Source organism: Rhipicephalus sanguineus, chromosome 3, assembly GCF_013339695.2.
Source record: "Rhipicephalus sanguineus isolate Rsan-2018 chromosome 3, BIME_Rsan_1.4, whole genome shotgun sequence".
NCBI classification, from domain to species: domain Eukaryota; kingdom Metazoa; phylum Arthropoda; class Arachnida; order Ixodida; family Ixodidae; genus Rhipicephalus; species Rhipicephalus sanguineus.
In genome coordinates this window covers 56,164,965-56,180,522 of record NC_051178.1, presented here as the reverse complement: position 1 = coordinate 56,180,522, position 15,558 = coordinate 56,164,965, and the positions used below count along the sequence as shown (strand labels likewise).

The following is a 15,558-nucleotide window of genomic DNA, read 5'->3' as shown; positions in this document are numbered from 1 at the left end:
GAAGAAGAAGACGTTCCACCGAGCGGCCGCTGTCTCTTTGATGAGCTATTCTTTCTCTGTTTTTTGAAGAACAAGTGCTGGTTTGAGACTTTATACTGCTGGCCAGAGAGAACAGGCACTCTGAGGGATACATATGCGTTGAAGATCTCGCGCATTATTGTGAGTTTTCGCTGCGCTCTCCAGGGCGTCTCTACCAGCTACGGCAGGAGGCAACAGAGAACGACGGCACGAGCCATATGACCGGCAGCGCGTTCTAAGGCACGTGAGTGCCACAGAACCGGCCCAGCATTCGGGAATGTCACAGCATGCGAACCACGTTATCAAACCGGCGATGCTAGTACTAAACGCTGCAGTTCATACCAGCGTACCTTCAGAGACCTTGGCTGAGACAGGCGAAAGCGAAGCCAAGAAACCTCGCGTCGACGATGATAGGACATCGACCTATGACTTAAGTGAAGAAGAGATTGATTGTGATGACACGCCGTTCACCTTCGTGACCTATAAAAAGAAACGACCGGAGGGAATTCCAGTCGTCTTTCGACCGTCAGAGGAAGGCAACAGCTTCTGGCATGTGAATGCAAACCGTGCTGCTTCGGAAATTGTCTCAGCGGCAAAGGAAAAAGTGCAGTCGTTCCGCGTAAACAGAGATGGGAGCTTTTCTGTCAGCGTTTCTTCTCTGTCATCGGCAAAGCATCTCCTAACGATGAATGAAGTGGCTGAATTGGGAGTCAAGCCTTATATTCCAGCATCTTATGCGAGAAACGTCGGTAAGATACGCCATGTTCCACTTCAATACACTCAGGAGCAACTGGTTGATTTCTTGAAGGATTTTGGTGTGACATCTGCCAGCCGTCAGGCACGCTTCAAACGACAAGATGGTGCGATCGAATCTCACCCTCTGAGAACTGTTGTACTGACCTTCAGAGAAGACAGGTCAATGCCGGAAAGGGTGCATCTGGGCTTCACGAGTCATCCTGTGGAAGAATACCTTGGTCCTGCCCTGAGGTGCTACAACTGCCAGAGATTTGGCCATTTAGCCAAGAACTGTCACAGTCCACGTCGCTCCAAAATATGCTCAGAGAACCACGACCACTCGGAGTGCAAGTCCATGCTGCAGCCAAAGTGCACCAACTGTGGAGGAAATCATACAGCTTCCTACTCCGGGTGCCCTCAGAACAGAGCTGCATCAAGATTACGCATGCACGAGTGGACATATGGAAGGCCGCCTCCACATAATGCGCCCCCACCTAACCCTGACACTGTAAGATATGCGGCTTCAAATGCCTACGAAGAGCAGGATCAAGCGGATAAAATGAGTTATTCTACAGTCCTAAAGAAACCGAGCAGACAACCTCCGGTCAGCGAGCGACACGATCTGCTCTCAGAGAATGGTGCTCACCTCTCCCAGACACCACGGCAGACACCTCATCAAACATCACCCCAGCGATTACCTAAGCGTTCGCTCCTGCCACAGAAACCATCTCAGCGGTCATCTGATGCTCCTCCTCGACGGCCTGCTCCGACCCCGGACGGAGCTTCAGCGCCAGTTAATGATCACTCGTCTATACCTCTCGCTCAGGTGATCCTACCGATGCTCTTCACAGCTCTTCGTGCAATTCTCAGCGCCCTTCCACAAGCAAACAACCTACCGGAGGTAAAAGCATTACTGTCAATGGAGCCGTTAGTGCTCCCACAACCTCAGTCAGCTTCACGGCAGGCTTACTATGAATAGTCGCTATGACAATGTCTTCATATATCAGTGGAATGCTAACAGCCTTCGTAATAAGGCAGCTGATTTTCGTAAATTACTCGCTCAACATAACTTTCCTGTATTATGCATACAGGAGGCAGGTGTGCGTGATGACTATCGACTTTCCAACTACGTGATGTATAAATCATCGCGCAGAGCTGGAAACAGCAGAGCCATGCTATGCGTTAGAAAAGATCTGCCGTCCTATTTAATACAGTTAAGTGACTCAGACATACCGGAGTTTGTGGCATGTAAAATATCTTTTAGAAATAGAAGTGTCACTGTGATAAGCCTTTATCTAGAAGCTTCTAGCAAAATATCTTTAGACAGCCTGGTGAATGTGTTTGATATCGCAGACACATGTGTGTTGGTGTGTGGGGACTTCAACGCTCATAACGTAATCTGGGGCAGTGAACATACTGATTCTCGGGGACATGTTATTGAGTGCGCAGCCGAGAAATGCAAGCTGACAGTGCTAAATGATAGCTCTCCAACTTTTCTAAGAGGGTATCGTTACTCCAGCTGTATCGATGTCACGCTATGCTCACATGACCTTCTTGAGGGTTCTGAATGGTCAACGGATATAGAAACACATGGCAGTGATCACTTCCCGATTCTGATAAAACATCGGCTTATGCGGAGTACAAGGACTCAGCGCTACTCAAAATATACTAACTGGCAGCATTTTCGTCATCGCATAACGAGTGCATTAGGCGAAAAGCCAAACTTAGCAACTTTTACAACTATACTGTGCGACTCTTATAAGATTAGCACCAAGCAGGTCATTGCCTCAAATGAGTATGTTGCAGTTGACGGAGAATATGAACGCTTAAGAGCAATCAGAAGACGAGCAGAACGGGCTTACCGTCGCAGCGGGAAACTCGATGACTACAAGACGGCACAAAAAACTCACTCAACATCACACCGTCGCTTACAGAAATTAGGTAAGAGACGATGGCGAGAATACTGCTCGTCGTTGAGTCCTTTCACTCCTGTTCCTAAAATATGGGCGGTTTTCCGATCCTTCAGCGGTCCCGTTACCCAGAGCAATCCTTTCCGAGCTCTTTCCATAGCCCTTAACACTCAGCAGGCGGATGTTGCTGACGAATTCTGTCGGCTAATAACCAGACCGGGAATCACAATTACATGTCCACAATTTACAAGTTCCGAAGCACTTGCTAATCAAAAGGTGCGTGCGTGTTTTATGTCGCAACACCCTCAACTTGATTGTCAGTTTAGCTTAGACGAACTGAAGAGTGCTCTTGAGTTATGTCGTACAAAGACAGCTGCGGGACCAGATGGCGTTACTTATATGATGCTGAAGAACCTCGGACCAGCAGGTAGAATGGCACTGCTAGAGCTATTTAACGATATGTGGATATCAGAGACTCTTCCAGATTCATGGAAATTAGGTCGTATAATTCCAGTCCTAAAACCAGGAAAGACCCCTCTATGCCTTGAATCCTTCCGCCCGGTCTGTCTCACAAGCTGTCTCTGTAAGTTGATGGAGATAATGGTAAACGGTCGACTTCAATGGTGGTGTGAACATACAAAAGTGTTGTCAGACTGCATGACAGGTTTTCGGCAAAGGCGATGCACAATGGATGCGGTATTAGATATCGTCACATGCGCTGAGTACGAATGCATGTGCGGGAACGTCACAATTGCGGTATTTCTCGACATTCAAAGGGCATTCGACACTGTTAGTCACATTCACGTGCTGGCTGAGATGTTAGAACTTGGATTATGTGGTCGATCGCTGCGATAGATTTCAAATTTTTTAAGTGAAAGGAAAATATACATGGTAGCAGTTGAGGGACAAAGTAATTACCATTCCGTCACACAGGGCGTTCCACAAGGAAGTGTTCTAAGCCCACTCCTCTTCAACTGTGTAATGGCAGCGTTACCGGGAAAATTACCAACTGGATTGCGGTATTCACTCTACGGAGATGACATCTGCATATGGGCCTCAGCATCAGATATACGCGAAGTTCAAACAGTGCTGCAACAGGGTCTTAACATTATCGATAATTTTTTGAAGGAAACAGGCATGAGTCTCTCGTACGCGAAGACAGCGTATTACCTTTCACTAGACGACAGATGAATAATTTCAATCTTACACTGGAAGGACAAACATTGACGTTGGTGAAAGAACATAAATTTCTTGGCGTTATCCTTGACAGACAGCTGTCGAGGGCGTCGCACATTCGCGCATTAGAAAAACAAGTCAACATAGTTGTCAACGTAATCCGTCGACTCGCTGGCACAACACGGGGGGGATCAGTCTCTTCACTACTGCAAGTGCATAACGCACTAATAAAGCAAAAGATTGCTTATTCGGCGCCTATTCTCCAGGGGTTATCGCAAACTACCGAGGAACGCCTTCAGAGGTTACTGGCAAGGGGGCTAAGGGTGTGCCTAGGAGTCCCACAGGCAACTTCGAGTCCTCTCGTAATAGCTGAAGCTCGTCACCCACCGTTTACTGTCATACGAACAGTCGAAACTTGTCGACATGTTTACCGCATTTTAACTCAGCACGAGACGCATCCATTGAACCTCGCACTTATAGAAAGAAATAAATGTAAGCTTCACAATATTGTTCAAGAACATAAAGCACTATTACCGAGATATGAGATATGCAGAGTAGATAATAATTTCCCTCCTTGGATGCTGCCAAGACCAAAAATACAGTTGTCGGTTGAGGGAATAATATCTAAAAGGGACATGTTCATGATATTCGCGCAGCAGCTGGCACTATTCAAGATTTATAATCTGTATCCACAGTATAGTCACGTGTATACAGACGGCTCTTGCCATGCAAATTCCTCCTCTTCGGCTTTTGTCATTCCACACTTGGCAGTGGAGCCGACATTTAAATTATGTAGAGTGACGTCTTCTACCGTTGCGGAACTCTTTGCAATTCTCTCAGCGTTGCGCTTTATAACATCAGTAAGAAAGGAGCAAAAATGGGTCACTTTTAGCGATTGACAGGCCGCTCTAACGTCTCTACAAAGTACTAGAAAAGATTCTCTAAACTCTTCCCTATTATATCAGACCCTAAAAGAACACGCAAAAGCAAAAGCAATGAATCACGTGATTGCATTCCAATGGATACCAGGTCACTGCAACATTCCAGGAAACACTGCAGCGGACGCCGCGGCAAATTGGGCACACAATAACGAAGATACGATTAGCCTTCCTATTTCTCACAATGAAATCCGCCTACTCCTGTGACAGACAACCCTTAGCCTCACCAAAGACAAATGGTTCGATGAAAAGTTTAAAAGTTCGGACTTATATTTAATAGACCCTGACATAAAATTATGCATTCCATCAGACTTGAGAGAAAATAGGAGATTTGAAGCATTAGTCCACCGCCTACGGCTTGGCACAGCATTTACGCGACACTTTCTACACAGGATAAAACGGTCGTCTAGTCCAGAATGTTCCTGCGGCCACCCTGACGAAGATGAACATCATCTATTTATCGAGTGCACAAAATATTTATCAAAACGAAAAGTATTACGAATAAGGCTGTTACTTTTAGATAGAAGGCCTTTCACATTAACTAAAATACTAGGTCCATGGCCAACGGCAAGTCTTCAGAAAAGAGCGCTTGTCGCCTTCAAGAAGTTTCTTGAAGAATCGAATATTTTATCGAAATATTGACCTACTGCACACGATGTCGACTTCCCATTCATACTGAAGGAATTGTGTTACGTATGTGATAGTGCGTTTGATTTTATTTGTCATCATTTGTGTCAGTGTGTTTTCCTGTGTATGTCAAGCAATACAGAATATTTGAGTTTGAACGTATACGGGTGAACTGACTTTTCCCATTTGAACTTGTCATACAACACTTGTGTACATATGAACCTATTAGACGTATATGAACTGCCATGTGATGTTCGGCTGTGCGTATTTTCCTATGTGTTCTACTGTATTGCATTTTGTGCCCTTATTAGTTTTGTTACTACATATTTTGTCTTCTAAGCGAGAACGAGTAGCCGGTGCCACCATAATGGCACCAACCTCTCCTATTTCACCATTTCAATAAAAAAAAATCTGGACGCGCGTGGATTGCGGTTTCCCATGCGTTGGGGGAAGAGTGTCATCACCTGAGTATATTCTTACACCGTGCAGTGGGCTTAGCAAGAGCAGAAAATGAGTTATTTTGTTTCCTTTCCTTGCGCACTCAAACTTCCTGACACGCCCTTCTTTCTCGGTCAATTCCTTTTTCCAGGCATCAGCGCATCCACCAATGTATCTTTTCTTTTATTGCTGTTCTCTACTCGGGTGATATCTTGCGTTGCACGTCACTGTGTCGCTTGGTTTGTGTGCTGGCATGCCATTCTTTTGCTATACGTATAGTTGCAAGTCACAGCGAATGTATCAGTGAGGACACGCGTGGACGCACTCAAAGGACCCGACCCCTGTGGTGCCGCTAGGGTATTTTTGTGGATGCGAGAGTGCGCGAAAAACCATTTCTTGATACTAATTTTCCACTTTGCGTAATATCGCTATTTTTTATATCTGAAAGCAATGGACGAAGGTTGTGTTTGAGGCCAGAATTCGTTGCAGTGAGTGTTTCTGAATGTGTATAAGCTCTGGTTCCTATAAATGTTTGCTATTTGCCGGAGGGAGACATTGATATAGCTAGAACGTTTCAAGGTCGACGATCAATGCTGTTCTTCTGCAGACGTTTCTACTGCAGATACCTAGTTCCGCGCTTTGTTTTTCCCTAAACAAACCAGACACCAGCAGCATGGAATTCGCTTGTCGTGAACTATTATAATGCCAGAGCCATTGAACGGTCGCATCAAATATTGATGACTGAAAATAAGCATACCAGGTGCACCTGTATTTGCCAGCACCGATCATTTCTCTTCATTTTACAACAGATTACCGCAGAAATGCGCAAAGAAAACATATTTCAGATTTCTATCTCTCTTTCTGTCTCAGGAGCATGGTGCCGTATACATTTTTCCTGCTGATTGGGATCATCCTGTTAAATAGTGGTGAAAGGTGGTTTTTATTGTTCGAGCAATATTTGTCTATTCTGTCTTCAATATCCAAACAACAATCCGTAAATTTAGGACAACGGTTAGCGATGTTTAGCAGGATGTTGAAGCACAATGGGAAGCTTTGCTCTAATATACTTGTCTCGTGCAATAGCTAGAGGTTTATTAAGCCCAAAAAGCATTTCTTTGCGTTCATATCAGTCATTATCTTAACGAGCTAAAAGTGTTCCCTGGACGGCTAATTCGTCACAAGCGAGGAGGAAGAAAACAAAAAAAGTAGTAGAATTAGTGACATAGGAGTAAACTGCAATTTAAAACTGCTCACAGTTAGGGCATGTTCGCACTGTACTGCTTTGAAGCGCTGGGTAAGTATTGTCGGCGGCGGATCAGACATAAATCCGAAAGAGAAGCAATATGGCCCTAATGTGGCGTCTAGACGTCTGCATGTTTTGTTTCAGCTGTCTGAGCTAAGCACCGAAAAAAGATATATCAGCCCGGCCGAAGCTCAACTCCTGGAAAGATGAATGAAAGTACGGTTTTGCAGAAATAAGAGTAAGACGGGCAGTTAGGCTGCTTCGGCCAGTGAGCTTGTGCATTGGTTATTTATTTCCGTGTTGCATTTCGCTGAGGCAAATTTCATAGCTGCAGTCAAACTGTGTAGAGAGCAAGTTTACCTCGGTCGTCATAGAGCATGTATGTCGTATTGCGTGAGCACTAGCATGCAACGAAAAATGCAATTAATCTCGAAACCCTCTACACGATGGTCGAACTGTGTCTTATCTCACCAATGATGACAATCTTTAGGTAAACTTTAGGCAAACTGTGCACTGTGTAACAAAGTGCACACGCACGCTTTTCCTGCCAGAAGAAAGTTATGTGCAAGTTCATAATAATCATAACAACTATAGTATTTATTAATAATAATAATAATAATAATAATAATAATAATAATAATAATAATAATAATAATAATAATAATAATAATAATAATAATAATAATCAGTTTTTACGTGCCAAAACCTTGATACAATAGTGAGGCAGGTTGTGTTGTAGACATCCCGAAATTTCGACCATCTGTATTGTTTAACATTCATTGACATCGCACATTTGTAGGTGAATTTCATATTGACTTTTCTGAAGTGCGGTCTCTTTTTAGGCAAACGGCTTTGATTACAACTTTGTACTTGCAGCTGTCTCGGTGAAAGTTGCGGTCATGGAATATTCAAATTCTAATAATAATATCCGGGGTTTAACGTTCCTTAACCAAGATATGATTATGAGAGCCACTGTAGTGGAGGGCTTCGGATATTTCGACCTCCTGGGGTTCTTAACGTGCACCTAAATCTAAGTAGACGGGCCTGAAAGATTTTCGCCTCCATCGAAAATGCAGCCGCTGCGCCCGGAATTCGACCCCGCGATATTCGGGTCAGCAGCCGAGCGCCATAACCATTAGATCACCATGGCGGTGCAATATTCAAATTCTCATTATGCCTTTACGGCAACCAAATTTAGAAAAAAAAACGTGGTTCTGAAATATTTTCTGTGCAAAATACATCTTTAATTACAACAAATCTGTTAGTGAGCTAATAAATACCTCATTATTAGCATACGTATCATTTTGTAGTGACATTTGCTGGAAATATGAGGGCGGTTTCTACGACGAACTTGTATATTCAGACATGTCTGATTGAATTGCACAATTTGTGACCGGCTATGGTTCGAAACTCTGTGTCACCTCTGTGTCGGGTGCCAGAAGCTTCGCTGGCCAATCGCCTTGACAGAGTTCAACGACACCTCAATTTTGAAAACGGAAATTCTTAGATGCCTCACCACATGCTAAAATTGACCGTCGGCGTTGGCGTCCGCATCGGCGGCGTCAGAACGACTGATGAAAAAAAAAATAATCACGTGATGTCGCCACCACATGACGTCATCATGAAGTCACAAAATCACAAAAAATTGTGACATCATTAGTCGTAACTGTGGCGTCATCGTGACGTAACATAGCGTGATGTGACATAACGACGTTAACACATGACGTTTGGTCACTTGGTCAAGAGTGGGCCGATAACGGAGGCATGCAAAACCAGGTGGGGTGCAGAAAGCTTCAATACCTCCGATACTGGAGGCATTACACAGCCCTTTTTGGTGCAGAAAGTTTTTGGAAGGGGGTAGGAGAGGATCGTTACATAGGCTGATTAGAAAAAGAAAAACAAGATGATTTTCGCCTTCGAGTCGTCTTAAGGAAATTCATAAGGGAACCCATGAGTTTTTAGCTTTATTTCTAATAAAATTGTTTACTTGCTCAACAAAGTGCGTCAAAAGCGTGCTTGCTCTGTAAAGCACTTCCAACTAAAATGGATATGGAGAGATGTGAAGCCATGGAACATGGAAAGGTTTTTTGCACATAAGCAGTAAACACAACCAGGCTTTCGCTCTTCGCACCCTCTGAAGTTTGTCGGCTTCGAGAAAATCAGTTGTACTCACTCAAGCAATACATAAGCCTATGAATGTTAACTAAGCCGTCAAACTTCAGAGATAATTGTCGAGGTCATCCTAGGTAGCTAGTGCCGTCTGCTATGGTGTCTTGTGGGCGAGGCCTACTGGCTTCGTCGCTGGCTTTCAGAGGATGCGCGAGTGCACAGCGTGGCGTTACCACAGTGTTTGTCGATACTGTAGGCATGTTTTTTTTTTCAATAACCGTGATGGTGTTAAACGCAGCACCATTTCTGAAACTCATTTCTTTTCTATTTACTCATGTCATAGAAAGTCTTCCGATGGTATATGCCGATGACGCTGGATCTCGGCTGATAGTAAAGGGGCGTACATTATGTCCCGAGTCGCTTGCCAAAACAATGAGGATACATAGAACTTGCTGGAGTGGAAGCCACCTACCTCTGCGCCTCTATTGGGGAGAGTGAAGCCACGGTGAGCGCGCAGGGGTCATCTTGCCAGTGGCAGAAAAGAGCCAAGCGCTGCCGCACGCATGCTTCATCGCGCTACCGATGAAGTTGCTCGCGTTTGTAAAGCAATGAAGTCAAGTAGTTCTGGTTTCAAACACTTATTTCCGACTTGTAGGCAGCCAAGTGATATCCATAGACGACAATTCACCTGCACAGCCATTAGGTAGATACGGTTAAATCAGACGAACGGTGACAAACATGATGGCCGGTGCCCAGGGCTGGGCAAAGATACTTTCAAATTGTATCGCGATACGATACAAGATACTCGGGTAAGAAGTATTTGAGATACAGATACAAGATACTCGCGGAATAATTGTATCCGATACGATACTTCCCAATTGTATCTTAAGATACTTCGATACATTTGCAAATTTGCTGTTATATATCTATATAATGAAGCAGCAAAGGCCTATGTAGAAATGTGTTTACTTGAAAATTTCTTAACTGCCACCAGCATTGTTTAATTTTAAGAAAATACCTGTTTGTATCACAATATACAAACTTTCTTGTTCAAGGCGTATTAGTTTCATTTCTAAACGACTTATTGGGATTTGTTTGGCTGCTTAACATGACAGCTCTTTAACTGCCGCGCTGTTAGTTGTTTTTGCTTGACACTTCTGTAGTTTATTGGTGTCGCTGCTCTACTTGGCGACCAGCTAGCTGGTTACCATCTACCTGCAAGTGCATTCGCACGATGGCGCAAATACCGCTGTGCAGTCTTACCTTGTCCGCAAGCTTAATGTTTTCGTAATACCGCATCCACCGACAGGTGTACAGCAGCAACAACATTGATAGCGGTATTGTTTGTGACGCATCGTGTAAAGACGAACTACATAGTCGGCGCTCACAATTAATTGAGGACATAAAACTGCAGTGATTTTTCATATTTTACTTATCTGCTGGCGTAAAGTGTTCGTTAGCAACATATTCACTAACGTGCAATCTTTTACCATTTGTTCTCCGAGAGAACCTGAGCCACCAGGAAACGTCTCAGACGTATTCTAGCGGCACAAAACGCCGTAGGTTATCACTGCTATTTACACTATTGCCACTTCTAGCTCTGCTTACCTGCGGATTTGTAACAATAAGAATACTTTAAGGTGACCTAAAAAAAGGAAAACGAATATATTTAAGTCAAATAGCAAGTCAAGTCAAGTTGGTTCCGATTTAAACAATCAAAGTGAGTAAGTATACAGGGTGTTTCACGTAAGTAGAACCCAATATTAAAAAGACAAGTGGTTAACCGCCGTTGAATGAAACCAAAGGTATTTGGTTTGCCGTCATGTGGCACTCGTTATGGTATGTTTTGTACTAATTTTAACTGGTTAAATAATAAGGTCAATTATGAGACATTTTTAATATTCACTTTAGGGCTAACGGCGCTTCGACACATCGTAGAGCGAATTTAAAAGCGACCGACCCAATTTTTTTTTGGCAGCGTACATGCTGCGTGGTAAATGTTTTCGGGCTTTTAGAGAAAGCCCGCGAGATATGAAATAAAACCACGTTCGCAGACAGTTAAAAAATAAGAATAAAGCAGAGAGCGTATTTTAGCAGCAGGTTACAAAAGACATATTACAATAAACAGATGGGCGAAAAACTATGCAGAGTACTATATAGTAATGTATGGGATGCAAACGAAAGGCAGCAAAGAAAGCACTTGTGCTAACAATCAAGTTATCATTAAAAGACCGTTTTGAATAATTTAACAGGAAGAACAAAGACACAGTACGTCAAAATATTTCCTGTTACGTAAATGCTTGTTCTATTGCATCTAACGTCAGCACCGATAGTGGGACGGTTGTTAGAATCTCCTTTGCATGTAAGTCAATCTCATCGTACTATGTAATTCAAGCTTGTATCCACAAGAACTTTCGAATCGCTGATGTGTGAAAGGCGCGAGACGCAAAGCAGCCCCATTCTTGCATTCTTGAGACATTGCAACGAAGCAACACGCAAGACAAACTTCGATAGCGACAGTATAGCGGCATCAGAATTTGTGCGAAAGACGCCGCACGCATTGGAGTACGCAGCAGAGTGCAGAGTCTATGAACAAGTGTCATGACATCAACACAACTAAAAAGAAAGAAAACATCTAGAAAAAAAAGCTAGGCTGCACGAAGACGTTCGCACGCTTGTTTTTGTCGCGATGGCTCGGGCGCCATCACGTGACTCTGCTGGAGCGCTCTGGCGGAAATATAGAAGGATGTTACGGTCGCCAGTTTTATTCAGGGGGCTTAGTGGCAGCAATATCAGCTTGAGAACCGGAATTCCTGTCGACGTTTATTGTTTCGCACGGTGGTGTTTCTATAGCAGTATCTTGTATCTTAAGATACACGATACATTATTGAATGTATCGGAAATACAGATACAGATACTCGTTTTGCAATACGTATCGCGATCCAGATACAAGATACCCAAAGAGTATCTAAGATAGTATCGAAGATACATGTATCTTCGATACTGCCCACCACTGCCGGTGCCCTACTGGTGATTGAAGATCATCGCCTTTGATAGAGGTGGTCTGATCTTATTATTGATTCCTTCTCGGTTTCGTTCCTTCGTAATGTGGCGTAGCCTCGCTTTTATGTATTCTTCAGCGATTTGCTTGCACAAATTTTAAACATTCAAGCGGGTCGAAGTCAAGGATGTGCCGCTCCAGTTTGTGGAACCACTTTTTCTCGGAGGAAGCTACCTGGACTTCCAAGATGAGGGGTTTTGCCCTTCTTCACCGTTATGATGGCATCACATTCAGCCTGTAGCTTCCAGTCCTTTCTCTACTTATTCGCACATGACATTGACGTCTTGCGACGGTGAAATAATTCCACCTCTGCTCTTCCGTTTAATTAAAAGTGAAACTCACCTGAGTGCAGGGCTGTGATGCGCTGCTCACATGTAGTTGTTGTATGAACATTTAGAGCATTGAAGCCTGCTATGTACGGCACCACGAAACCAGCAAAAGCAGAGAGGCTTTCTGGTCAGTATCGGCCTGCTGTGCTTATGATCTGCGCATGTCAATTAGCGGGCTTTTTGCATCTGGTAGGGTAGCATTAGTGGCTACATTTAAGATGTCTCTGAGTAGTTTCCTGAACAATACTTTCCGTATGAACTAAGAGTTGCTTGTATACAGCCATACACTGTACAGCTATTGCATTGTTATATCTGCCTCATCCACGTTAACCCAAAGAGGCTTTCGGCATGGTATTGACTGAGTTTCTATGTCAGCAGGTACTTTCGCTGATCTTGGCCGACAAACTCGTCAAGTATTCTGCGGGTCTTGCCATATGCATATCAAAATGTCAACAAATCTAGTTTTTTTTTCAGTTCTTCTCTCACTGCACTTCCTGCCGGATACGTCAGCCCATTTACGCATGCTCGAATCTCAGAAAAAATGGCTTACAGCGAGCTGTCCAAGCAAATCCCGCGCGAAGTGCGCGGAGCATATAGATGATCTCCTTCTTTCGTATTCCACTTTACACAGTCCCTCTCCCGCAGGCTCCGCACTGTGGGATCTTTAAAATGCACTGCGAAAGGACAACGAAAAGAGACAGAACAGACAATATTACAAAGAAAAAGAGGGATAAGGAAAAAAAGAGAAAAAGAGTAAGAAAAAAGGAAAAGAAAAGAAGAAAAATAGAAGAAAAAGAAGAAAAGGGAGGCAAAAACTTGAAAATGAAAAAAAAAGATAAGAAAACAAATATGTATTGGACATGTTGTTATCAATCATTGCCATCAATGCGGCCTGGCCAATTTGTCGAGTATTATATGTTTGACTTTGTGATTATGCTACATGTACTTGCATTGATGTGATTTGAAGCCGATATAGTGCATATTTATTGCGTTATGATAATAATATAATATATGATTGAATTTGTGTAGTTATGCTACATGTACTTGTATTGATGTGACTTGAAACCGATACAGTACATCTTTATATCGTTATGATGTTAGTATATTTCCCCCAATACCTTTTTAAGAGCCGGTTGATATAGGGAGAAGCCGAGGTAGTAAATAAAAGCCATAAACAAAGAAAAACACCTATAGCAACTAACTTGTATTCAATAAAATCCTGTTCATTCACTAATCAATTTGATGAGTTTTACAGTAAGCCTGAAAAGGACAGACTGGAGGACAAGCCCAACACGGACCCGTCTCCCCAACAGTGGGAGCCAACAAAGAGAGGAATGAAAAGCCTACACAAGAGAGACAAGAGGAAAAGAAAAGAATGGAAGACTTGTTCGTCAAGACGAGCTCACCGGAGATCCATTGTATCAAAACAATTGTAAGTCAAGATGAAAAGAAACCGTAGTATGTAATGTAGAGAATATTTCCCTTGGAGGTGGTTTTGCAAGGTGGATCAATTTTCTTATTTTTTATTTTTTATTTGCTCCTTTTCAACCGAAAGAAATTTTAGTACATTTTGTTGTTTTATCTAATTTACCGATTTGCGCCTGCGATACTTAGGTGGTGTAGGCAGGGCATAGATATTTTTTATGTAAATTTCATTTATTTTTCGCCCAACTCCACTTTAATGTAATGTGGGATCTTTAGGAAACCTGTCAAAAAGATTACGGCTATTATTTGTTGTACACTCCATGCCGCATCAGTAGTGCCAATTTTGTGGAGCACAGGGCACGGTATACCATGTGGTTGGGGGATGTACACAGTCACCTATAAGTACATCTATTCCATGCGACACGCCTGAGCTTTGCAGAGCGAGCCTTAGCCAGCCACACCCTCGAAGACCAGCGCCAGCTGGTAGCGAGGGCTGTCGACGCGGCGAAAGCCTATGGTTTCCCGGAATGGGGAGACCACCCCAAAGACGATGCCTAAATGAAAACAAAATAAACATGTTTATTCTCTCTCTCTCTCTCTCTCTTAGCACGCCTCAGAAACGCATGCGGAATGGCTCAATCGAAGACGTTTTCGCGTATTTACGGGCAGAATGTGAGAGCCACAACCTTTCTTCCGCCTGTGTGCACATCCATAAGCGACACAAGAGGCAACCACCGTCAAACCGTTGGTGTTTACATACTCGCAGCGTCAAATAACACACGCAAGCAACAGCGCGCGACGGCTTGGAGCGCGCTTTCTGCCTCTGGCAAGATGGCGACGGCCGGCTTCACTCGACGAGCGCCCCCTCCACTCCATCAAATTCTATGTATCCTCCTTGACCTAAAGCCGAAGCAATAACACACGCGCGTGACGTAAGACGCATAATCATCATATGTTTTTTTGTTATATACCGACATCTGCGCAACACCGTTTTCGTTATATACCGACATCTCGCACCTAACCGCTAATAACTGCTGTGTTTTCGATATAAGGGGTCATCGTCCGGGGTTATCGATATAATGGGTTATCGTCGCTCACAGTAGTGGGGGTCTACGGATTGTATTGGACCACCTGATGTCCTATAACTTCACCTAAATCTAAGCACATGCGTGTCTTGCATTTCAACCGTCGTGTTGAGGCTGCCGTGGTGGAGATACAAACCCGCCTACTCGAGCTCAGGAGCGCAACATCATGAGTACTGAAGCTATCACTGCGGGTTGCACATAACCTCATCCAACCATACATTGGAAGGCCCATACCTAGCAAATAAATTGCGTAGGTGGTTCCCATGCACCCATTTCGTGCGGCGACCTTAAATAGCATCAGTGAAGCGCAACTATCAAATCGCCAGTGGCCGTTTGAAATGGTGCGTGCAAAGAAAGAGCAGTACAAAGTAGAAACATACGCAGGGAGAAATGCCGTGTTAAAAACTTCTGTAAGGGCGGTAATATTACACATCTTAAGTCACGTATTGTCACTTTCTGCATTG

At 43.6% G+C, this 15,558-nt stretch overlaps 1 protein-coding gene across 1 annotated transcript; it reads left to right on the top strand.

The window, feature by feature from the left end:
• Positions 1-331: 331 nt before the first annotated feature.
• Positions 332-1,732, top strand: LOC119385487 (uncharacterized). Its single transcript, XM_037652912.1, has one exon. The coding sequence runs from the start codon at positions 332-334 to the stop codon at positions 1,730-1,732; it is 1,401 nt and encodes a 466-aa protein (XP_037508840.1).
• The last annotated feature ends 13,826 nt before the right edge of the window (positions 1,733-15,558 follow it).

What these genes read in the sequence shown, in the direction of transcription:
- LOC119385487 (XM_037652912.1), top strand. Translation starts at nt 332, where the DNA reads ATGCTAGTACTAAACGCTGCAGTTCATACCAGCGTACCTTCAGAGACC.